Source organism: Pagrus major, chromosome 9 (genome assembly GCF_040436345.1).
Source record: "Pagrus major chromosome 9, Pma_NU_1.0".
NCBI lineage: Eukaryota > Metazoa > Chordata > Actinopteri > Spariformes > Sparidae > Pagrus > Pagrus major.
Window position 1 is genome coordinate 13622863 of NC_133223.1, and position 11399 is coordinate 13634261.

Sequence of the window (11399 nt, forward strand, 5' to 3'; positions counted from 1 at the left end):
AGCAAACCTTCAGTCAGTTTTGTTTTTCTATTGTTTATTTTTCAGCGAAAATTCACAATTTCCTTGTTCCATCCTCAATCCTCAATGCTGCACTGAAAGGTCACGGCTGGTGAAAAGCAGAGGCTGGAGTACGAGCTGTGTTTTGATGTTCAGTGCTACCTATTCCCTTTCTCTAACCCCCCTGAGCTCCTCTGATCTACTCCGCAGCTCATTAAAACACCCTCTCCACCTCCGCATTAGCATCAGAGTCATGGTCAGACTGCTTTGTGTTATAAGGGTGGAAAAACAATATCAATAACAACAACAAAAACAATAGTAGCCTTTGGTCCGGGGAGGAGAGGAGGAGAAAGGTCTTTGATAATGTACATCAAAGAGAGGCGCTGAAGTAGGCTGTGTTTTCATTGCGAGCGTGCCAAGGTCGTCTCTGATCCGGCTCGTGTGGTGTTAGCGCTCGGGGCCAGTCGGATGGCACAAGGTGAGCTGCGAGGTCTGCAGGACAACTTCTCAAGGATGGGAAGTCAAACATTACAACCAACAAAAGGCTTGTCACAGGTTCAAGCTGTGGCCCTCGATTCACTTTGATTCCCTCTCTCTGGCAGTGCATACATGAGAGTACGTGTGAGTGTGTGTGTTTTAAGATGTAATGTAAGATTTCTCTAACAACGGCAAGACCTTTGTTACATATTTTGTTCGAGTTATGTACTTACATTATCCTAAATGTTTGCAGCAATGTTCAAACCCAGAGAAATCTACAAGTTTACTCAAAGCAACAGTGCGTTTCATTTGGTCGCCTGAAGGAAGCCAGTGTGATGACTATTTGAAGATAGATCAGTTGAAAGTTTGTGCCTCAGGTTGTTCTGTATAATTGTTACTGATAATGCATTCATAGATGATTTATCAAATATTAAGAAAGAGGTTATCATTTGTAAAGTTGATCAGAATATCCTCACAAAGACCACATTCAGTAGAACGTAGTGCAGTGTGTGTCAGGTAGTCTAGTTGACATTATCTTTCTTTGCAAACCTTCATCAGCACTGAACTTTAGTCAGTCTGCATGTTGTCCAAATGTGTCACTTTGACAAGAACTGAACAACTAAAAATAGCTTTTTTTTAGCTTTTACCCTCTTGGAGTCGGTGTGCAGTGCTGATGTGAGACTCCCCTCACTGTGCAGTGAATAAGTGTTAATTCCAAAGCTGCACACCATCATTAACCCGCTGTGTTCAAAGGTATGCATTGCATTTATTTAATTAGATTCCACTGTAAGGTTTCTTGATTGATGTCTCAGCTCTACTTGGCGCCGATACATTCACAATATCATCTACATGTTTGAGTTTGTTCTTTTGTTATTGCCACAATGATTCAAACATAATTGAACAAAAAAGTCATTATAAATTCAGCCACTTGTTCTCACCCTGCTGAATAATCACAGGTTGGTGAATTATTTGATCTGTGCAGCTTTCCCTGAGGGTCGGGGAACACAAGACACAAAAAGGCAACTGATATCCATAATTTTGATTTCATAATAACCAATAAATTACAAACGCTTTCCCTATGATAGCTGCAGTTATGATCCATAATCCACAGTGTAACAGGAGTAAAGTACCACGAATCCAAAATGCCACAAACTATTCTGCCACTTGTATCAGAGTCACTTAATATTTCAGTATCTGATACTTCCTTCTCTCCCTCTAAACCCACCTGAGAAATCATCTTAACTACAGAGAGCCTTTATAACCACGTGGACCTCGGTGGGAGCTTCAGAGAGAAATCTGTCCATTCATGAAAAGTGCAGGGCCAGCCAGAGTCAGCCAGACCGGCCCTTCAGGGACACCCGCTGTTTGACTTGGCTCAGCACCGGGCCTAGGTACAGGGCTATGGTTGTCTGTAGCCACAGGCTGCAGAGCTGCAGGTATTTCCTGACTAAATTTCTCTGTCATACTGTTTGCAGGCGTATGCGAAGGGCGGCATGGGAACTCTAGAGATAGAAACTCAAAGACACAAATACAACCACAAAAGTAGTCACAATATATTTTCTTATTTCTAGTTCAGTTCATGAGCCTCTGTAAAAGCTGAAAGGAAATTAAAAACTCACAGGCCTTCCTTCAATGTCTTGTGTTTTTGGAGCCATGTATATGCAGTATATTTCTCATTTTAGGCCGTGACTTCATCCGAATGCACTAAATCCCGTGAGTCTCATCTTTTCTCAATTTCCTCTGTTTTCCTTCAATGACAGCCCAGATGTTTCTCCTCTCTCCCCGCATTCTGTTTAGTTGAGCATAAGTATTCAGCCAAGACGTCTGCTTGTAACAGGCCATCATTCCAAGAGTGTCTTTCACCATTATGTTAATGCGCGTAGACACTTAGAACGGGCAAATTTCTGACACCTGCAAGCACCAGTGTGTACACACACACACACACGGACACACACACACACGTACACACACACAGATGAGTGATGTCTTTGTACCATTTCCCGGCTGTATTCTCTGTACTGTTCCTTGTCACTTTGGCCCTTTCAAATGATCCGCTGGGATTAATGAATGTAATTTTCACACATTAACTTCCACCTATTCATACATAATGGGCCAAAGCACAACAGTGTTTAACCAGTGCATCTGTCCGTTGGGTATCATCATTTACCCCACAGCAGGGTTTCGTAATTGAATATTCCCTTCTGCGATGACTAATTGCACTACATCAAGTACAGTTAAAGGGACAGTTCACCCAAAAAGAAAAAAACAGTCATTATCTACCCAGTCTCATATTGACAAAAAGTCAGTTGAAGTTTTGTAGTCCACAAAACATTTCTCGAGCTTCACAGCAAAACAGGGTTGCAGCATTCTCCTAAACAGCTGAAGTAGCTAGGGACTTTTTTAAAATGTAAAAAAACAACATAAAAACAAGATAAAATGTCTCCATACAGCTCATCCGGCATAATCCAAGTCTCTGTACAACCCAAGATCCAAAATTGATTTGAAAAGGTGTTATTTAAACCCTTGACGCACAGTGTGTGCTAACGCTTTTAGCTTAGCAGCTACAGTAAAGATTCTGGTTTAGAAAAGGGTGCAAAAAACATATTTTCAAATCAATTTGGGATCTCTGGGCTTCTAGAGACTTAGAATATACTGGATGAGCCAATTTATGTTGGGTTATTTTATTTATTTATTTATTTTTTGGATTTTTAAAACAAGTCCCCATCTACTTCAGTTGTTTAGGAGAATGCTGCAATGCTGTTTGGCTACGAAGCTCCAGAAATGTTCTGTGGACCACCACAACTTCAGCTGGCTTTCCATCGGCATGGGGCTGAGGAGATAATGACTGAATTTTCATTTTTGGTTAAACTACTCCTTTAAGAAATGGACAGCTGTCCCAGCAAACTTTTCACCCCTGCTGAATCATCACAGTGCACTCAGACATGTAGCCAAACCTCAGAGAGACCTCCCTTTGCAATTGAGTATTATTGGTCATGTCTGCCTCATATTCTCTTCTCTCTCAGGAAGAAGATGAACTCTGATAGTTTCTCCTCCATCTACTCTTTTCCTCTTTTACCTCGACTACCACACTTTGTCTCTCCGTGCGTCGCTCCCGCTTCTCCGCAGCTGCCTTTGCTTCTGATTTAAACACGCAGCAGGGGGTTGTGGGTAGAGGCTCACGCTGCGAAGACTCTCTCTGACTCAGGGAGAGCTGAAGGTCAAACACACTCATGATCAGAACCACAGGATGACACTGAAGTGGTGGAATATAAAGAATGCAGAGATGAAGGCCACGAGAGATAAGTCCTGTTCTCTCAGCAGTGTTTCCATTCTGTAAACACCACAGACAGAGATCTGCCTGCTCTTATAGCTTTCAGGACATACGAACATAAACATATATGTTACCTGAAAGCCATGAAGAGTGAGATCTAGTAAGAGTCTCTGCGAAGAACGTTAATAATAAGAGTAGAAACAACAATAACTTCTAGTCATCCTCACAACTTAATTTTTGTTTTATCTGCCTGGTTTGTGTTTCTCTTTCTGCTTAATTAGACAGACCTTTGACTGACAAAGCAAACAGAACCAGAACAAGAGCATGAACAAGAGAAAATCATCTGTTTCTTTGAATGGAAAACTCCTGGAGCCCAGATGAAGGTTTCTTTTTTTCCCCCCTTCCTTTTCTCCTTTGCAATTTTTGTTGGAAGCATTTGCATATTTCAAAAGTCTACCAAAGAAAATAGCCCAGGGGCAGAAATGGCCGATCTGCATATTGAAGACTCAACAGAGGGCGAAGAGTGGGAGAGAGAGGGAGAGAGGGAGGGAGAGAGAGGGAGAAAGTCTACGCGTACCTGATTTGAAGATGATCTAAAAGAAACAATAATGTCAATTAGCTGACGGTGTCATGCTTATTATGCCGGATTAATTGCAGCATTCACTTCGTCTGAAACTGATTATTTGCTTAGTTGTCAAGCAGTTTGGTGGAGAGCGAGCGAGAGAGGGCAGGGAGAAAAATGTGCATCATAAGAAGGCCTCTTCACCCAGCTTCCTTCATGAATAACAAATAGAGGATCCAGTGCTGTGACCAACCAGCACAACACATGAAAAACATTACTGCATTCCCCGACTCGTCTGGTTTTCTCTACATTGTGCTGGTAGGCTGGAAATGTGAAACACTTTGGTGCTTTTGTAGGCGAACTCTGTTTTTACTGAACGCTGCTCAACAATAAACGGGTTTTATAGACTCTGGAGTACATTATTACTTACTTACTTTTCCATTTGTAAGTTGTAAAAAGCCTCGTTAATGGTTGATAAATAATTTCTTCTAATGCTTTTTGGATCAGTCACAAGTCATTCATAACTTTGGAGCTGGTTGTACTTGCTTATAAATGCTAGTTAGTCATTAATTAATTAATCAGTCAGCAGTTTAGAATTTAAATCCGTAAATTAACCATTTAATAACGCCTGACAGACCAGTTACAAGCTGTTAATAAAACTGCATATACTACCAACGACCTATGTGCCATCTGGTGATGTATTATCTGTGTTATGATATGGCACTGGATGAACTTAATCTTGATGCACATATGCCCATATCCTTTTTGATTATATTATGAATTCTTGAAACCAGAAAAACTACGAATGTGTGGGATGTGTTGGAAATAAATTCATTAAAAAAACATTTTTTAAACCGTCTGTAACATCTTTAACATTTGTAATCTAATGGGGCGGTTGCATGACGACAGAGCAGATAGTTACAAAAAATGCATTGCACCTTTATGTGAAGTTAATCTACCTTGTTGTTTCAATACTGCGTACTTTTAACACTCGAGAAGCAGAGTGATCACAAGAGTTCATGAGTCAAGTTCAGCTGATCATGACTCATTGAAAGCATAAGGTTTAAATATTGATATGTGAGAACATGGATTAAACTGGAACGGGGATTAGATTATTAGTTTATTTATCCATATGAATTTAAAAAAACTTAAGTCATTGATTTGTTTTAATTTTTATTCTTTTAAATTCCTCACAATCAATTCACACATTTGACACAATTAAACCCCAAATACCTCCCCAACACTGTACTGTAAGTCACTATCTTATTATGTACTGCAAAAAAGACCCATTGATCTTAATGTGTCAGTAAACATTAGGCTATTCCAGCTGGATATCAGGCTAATTAGCCCATCCAATGTACCTTCTGATTTAACAGTATCTGATCACATCATCTAATTAGCAATAACAGCTTTCCTGCACATGTTGTTGGCTGTTGTTTAGCCTTAGTTTACAGTGTACATATCAGATCTGGGTTAAAATGTTAATCATTTCACACCAGAATCAGCAGCAGGCAGGAACGAATTTTTAAGAAATTATGCTGGGGCGGTGGGGAAAAAATGTGCCATATCAAAAAGCGGTGTGGACATGTCCCAAGCATCCCCGGTGTAAGTGACACCTATGCCGGTAATTAATTTGGCCTTTGTGGTGCATAAAAACTTGCTTTGTCTTTCAGCTCTTAAGTTCGTTCGGTCCAGTTTCCATCTGCAAAAGGGCTGCGGAGCTTCTGTTTCTATATTAGGTTACTAACATTCACAGCTGCAGACTTGGAGTTTGTAAGAAGCCCTATTTAATGACTTGTTAACAAGTGTTAAGTTGGAGGAGAATACACCAGCTGGAGAGACATTTCACAGCTAGTCACCTCACATTTTGCTTATTAATAGTTAAAAACTGATCTGTATAGCAGCAGCATTTAAAACGCCAGGAGTTCAGACCTTTATAATTGTTTTCTGATTTATTTATTTTTCTTTAAATTGGTATCTAACATTAAATGATTGTCATAAGGGTAAAGCAATTGAATTCCAGCATTTAAATACAGCAGGTTGTTCACTTCAAGTGCAATATTTTGTTGTGTTATTTGTTGTGTTGTGCAGCCTGTGATGCTACCATTAGTTGAACTATGTCGTAAGAGTGAGAGTGTCAGGGATGAACCCCTGAGTGCCATGCCGTCCCCCCCAAAAAGGGTGCTGGACTGTGGAAGGGACATTTCCTGACTGGTTTCCATGGTGATTCAGGAAATTATATCTCAGACAGTTTGTTTTTTGAGGGTGATCCTGTCTATTTGGGACTTTTGCATTTTAATCTCCAATATAAAACTCAGACAACAGCTGAACAATCACTGATACAGAGGACATGACACACAACTACTTTTGCTGATAAATCTTCTCTATTGCTACAGAATGCTATTACTTATTTCAAACTTACACCCTAAAATTGCATACATCTAAAGGTAATTTGGTACATGGTCACTGGGGGTGGATTTAAATGTTATGATAAAAGTCTCAGTTTATGTTGCAGGTTGGGTAAAGACATTTTTGTGCCTATTTATCTTCTACCTTTTGGATGAGATCCAACACAAATCTGCTGAAAAACATAAATTAGCACATTTATTGGGCTGCACCTGGCTCTCTCCTCTAGTCACAGAACTTCAGGCTTCTCAGTCGACGCTTTTACTCTCCAAAGGCCCTTAAATCTGAGGCAGAGCCGTGGTAGAAAATTCCGCATGACACGTTTATTTAACAGGCCATCCATAAACTGACCCAGCATGGAAACATCCCAGCAGAACCGGTTTGTTTTGTTTTGTTTTTTGGAGGATGGAAAAATCAAACTGTTGGCTGGTTTTTGTGCACATTCAGCGCTCACCAGTGCGGCGCGTCACGACACTGTGGCCTTTTCCTTTACCATATGAAAAGGAGAGCGCATTGACATGCAAGAGGCGTATAAACCCCCTATGTACCAAAGCCGACTTGAGTATCCTTGACACCGGCCTCGGCTGTTTTGCCTTTTTAGAAAAGAGATAACCATGTACAGTAGATAGCCTACAGCATCTGTAACGTCAGGGGCTTTGAAACGTCAGAACTGTTGAATTCTGAGGCATAATAATAATAATAATAATAATAATAATAATAATAATAATAATAATAATAAGAAGAAGAAGAAGAAGAAGAAGAAGAAGAAGAAGCAGAGAAGTTGTGTTTTGTTGCAGGATTTCTCTGTTCAGATGATTTACGCATAATGAGCGCATCACTGAAGACACAGCCGGGCTCTTCTGTGTACCTTGTCTTTTTAATTTTCCAATATTTTCCGTCATATTGTCGCCTTGATTTCTGCAGCAACAACTTTGTGCACCCGAGGCTCGACTGAGACACACAACTCCTCTCTAGCTGTGCGTCCAATCAGCGGGAGCTGAGCGCAGCCTTGCTGCTGTAATTGGATGGAGAGGGAAGAGGAATACGCAGCCTTGGCACACCGTAAACACATGCTTGTCTCCTTCGCTCCGCAGAGGACGCGCCGGAGAGAGCGGATGGAGTGAGCGCAACTACCAAGAGGACCTGTGCCATTATCACTGAATCGCTTTAAAACGTTATTATCAGAGGTTATAATACGTGAGAGTTTGGCGCGGACTCAAATCAGGTGTTTATCTTTATCATCAGGTCTGTGGATTACGCAGGGCGCAGCTCCCGGGACAGAGTAAAGTTTTGAAGACTTGTTTTGTTGCACAGGAATGTTAAGAAAGCTGCTTTATACCTAAAATTACCACCTGAGCATCTATGGAGTGATTTCGCACCTTTTTCAAAAACCAATCACGCAACAGTGTCGCTCATGTTGAGATAGACTTGATGGATTAGAGTAAACTGGGACTGTAACAAATCACCAGAAGAGAGAAATATATATCTTCAGATTTATGCTTTGGGGGATGGCAACAGCTACCTCGAGTCCATACCTAGCCAGCAGCAGGATTTTATCCGGCCCGGTCCTTCACTCTGACCGGAGGGGTGGTGGCATGCAGCCGGGCAGCACCGCTGTGACCACGGTGTCTAGTGGATACAGAGGGGACCCTTCGGTAAAGATGGTGCAGAGTGACTTCATGCAGGGAGCCATGGTGGCGAGCAACGGGGGCCACATGTTAAGCCATGCCCACCAGTGGGTGACATCGCTGCCTCACGCAGCAGCCGCAGCAGCCGCAGCCGCGGTGGCAGCAGTGGAGGCCGGCTCCCCATGGCCCCCCAGCTCCCAGCCGCAGGACGTGAAGAGGAACGCCGGCAGAGAGGACCTGCACTCGGGCACCGCTCTGCACCACAGGTCCCCACATCTGGGACCCCATCAGACGCACCCGGGAAGTTGGGGAGGCACCTCTGCGGCGCACATCAGCATCACCGAGGGGCAGCAGCAGCAGCAACAGCAGCAACAACAGTCCCTCATTTACTCGCAGCCCGGCGGCTTCACAGTCAACGGGATGCTCAGCTCGCACGCCGGGCAGAGTCTCATGCACCCGGGGCTGGTGCGCGGGGAATCCCCGGAGCTGGACCACAGCAGCCACCACCATCACCATCACCACCACCATAACCACCACGCGCACCATCACCAGCACCACGGCGTGAGCCACGAGCCGCACTCAGACGAGGACACCCCAACGTCTGACGACTTGGAGCATTTCGCCAAACAATTCAAACAGCGACGGATCAAGCTGGGGTTCACCCAGGCTGACGTGGGCTTAGCTCTGGGCACCCTGTACGGCAACGTGTTCTCACAGACCACCATCTGCAGGTTCGAGGCGCTGCAGCTGAGCTTTAAGAACATGTGCAAGCTGAAGCCTCTGTTGAACAAGTGGCTGGAGGAGGCCGACTCCACGACCGGGAGCCCGACCAGCATCGATAAGATCGCCACCCAGGGCAGGAAGAGGAAAAAGCGCACATCCATCGAGGTGAGCGTGAAAGGCGCGCTGGAGAGCCACTTCCTCAAGTGTCCCAAACCTTCCGCGCAGGAGATCAACTCTCTGGCGGATACTCTGCAGCTGGAGAAGGAGGTGGTCAGGGTCTGGTTCTGCAACCGCAGGCAGAAGGAGAAGCGCATGACGCCGCCCGGACTGCCGCGCACCCCCGGAGGACGCGTATTCACAGGTGGGCAGCATGGGTCCCGACACACCGTCACCCTCCATAGACTGCAAGAGGATGTACAGCGACACGTGAACATACACAAATAAAAGAGAACAAGAAATCTGAGCGACGTGAAGTGTTTTAATAACTTTTTGGTGAACACGTCTCCCTAAATGACAGGAGAAAATTCACTTTTCTTACAGCTCCACATGTCCTTCATCCACATTAATGTTATCCAGTGTGTATTCATTTCTGAGCAGTCTACTTTTATGCATTTTTCTGCACTATAAATCAACCTGTGGGACACAGAAGTAAAAAAAAAAAATCTGAGTAGAAAGTAATTTAAAGTCTATTAAAGGCCTATAGGTTGGACATTTGATCAATTTAATGCCAAGAAGGTCAAACAAAAAGTTATTTCCGTCTCTGTATCGTTCAAAATAAAAGCTCCCTTGCAATGCTGCAGGTTTTGATGTCCCACAGGCTGGACTGGGCTGTATTAGTCAAACGAAAGACGTTGATTTAATGCGCTTTATTCAGCATTAAGTTGTTTTTAATGAGCAATAATTTATCTCCCTTCAAAACGTGTTTCTCACCTTTGTGTTGTGTGTCCAGTGGATTCATGTTGTGACACAGTTTGAGGTCAAAGATTGATTTCATTCAGATAAATCCAGTATGGTGTTTTTCCTCCATAGGAAACTTTATTTTTTAAAAATTAGCAAGAACATTCCCTTGAGTTTCTATACGAGTAAGTCTGCTGTGTATTCTTGTGTGATGATTTGTACTATTTATTTTTTCCACTGTGTTTATTTTCATGGAATAGACTAATTATTTAATAAATCTGACAAAAGAAAAAAAAAACGTGTTGAGATATTTGAGATGATGACACACACACACACACACACCTTTGCAGTGACCTAATAAACATGCCAAAATGGCAACTTCAGTTGTCTTACATGAAAATCATAGCCGATAAATGATTTAAAGAGATTTGAAAGGCTGAAATTAAAGTTTTAAAAGATTCTTGCTATTCTACCTGGGCTTTCTTGTCAATAGCAGTTTCTAAAGCTCCAATAATTACTCAATTAATCAAGAGGAGAAAATAACCTGTGAATTGACAGAACATTTTTGATAATCGATCATTAGCTTTGCTTATTTTTTAAGCAAAAAAGCCAAACTTGGCAGCCAGTCTCAGCTGTGAAGATTTGACGACTTTCTTTGCCATTTGTGATAATAAACTGATCGTAAACTCAAACTATCATCGAGTTCTGGACTCTTGCTCGAACACCACAAGCTGTCGGATACGTCTGATGCTGTGGGAAATTACAGTCATCCGTCAATCTGTTTTAAACAGTTTTTAGACCAAAAGATTAATCGGGAAAATTAAGTGGCAGATTCATCAAAACATTCAGTGATTGCAGCCCGAGCAGCTTCATTAAGTTATCACCATTTAAACTGACACGTAAATCAAAATAATCTATCCACCAAATCCTAGTTTTTTATATTGAACTCCTCACGAGTCCATTCGTCGAGTTTGCCACCACATTATTGTGTGATATACTGTGAATCAGTCCAGCCACATACATCCTGTGGTGGTGATGTGGACTGCAGCCAACAGAGGTCGGCTATCCCAGCTGGCAGTTCACTTCGGCAGCGGTTGCCAAGGTGACGGCGAGATGGAGTGACATGAGGCGGCGGATGTTTTGCCACAGATGATGGGTTTGGCAGATATAGGCAGCGAGAAGCTCTGGAAAACAATCCATGTTTCTTCTCCCCGTCTCTGATCCACATAAACATGAGACATAGTGCAGAAACACACACGTACATGAGCTGATGTTTCATAGACCCCAAAGATAACAGGGGCAGTCGGGGGAAAAGCCGAGGAGAAATTGTAGTGAAACTTAAGATGGGGGTCAAAGGTCAGGTGGTGGTGCAGTAGCCGTAGAGAGAACACCGAGGAACAAACACAAACCTGAAAGTTAATGCATCACTGAAAATGTT

The 11399-nt window shown here is 42.7% G+C and overlaps 1 protein-coding gene across 1 annotated transcript; it reads left to right on the forward strand.

The window, feature by feature from the left end:
• Positions 1 to 8209: 8209 nt before the first annotated feature.
• On the forward strand, positions 8210 to 9494 carry pou3f3a (POU class 3 homeobox 3a). The gene is given in 2 exon segments (XM_073474066.1): positions 8210 to 9403; positions 9405 to 9494. Coding segments are annotated over 2 exon segments (1284 nt in total).
• The last annotated feature ends 1905 nt before the right edge of the window (positions 9495 to 11399 follow it).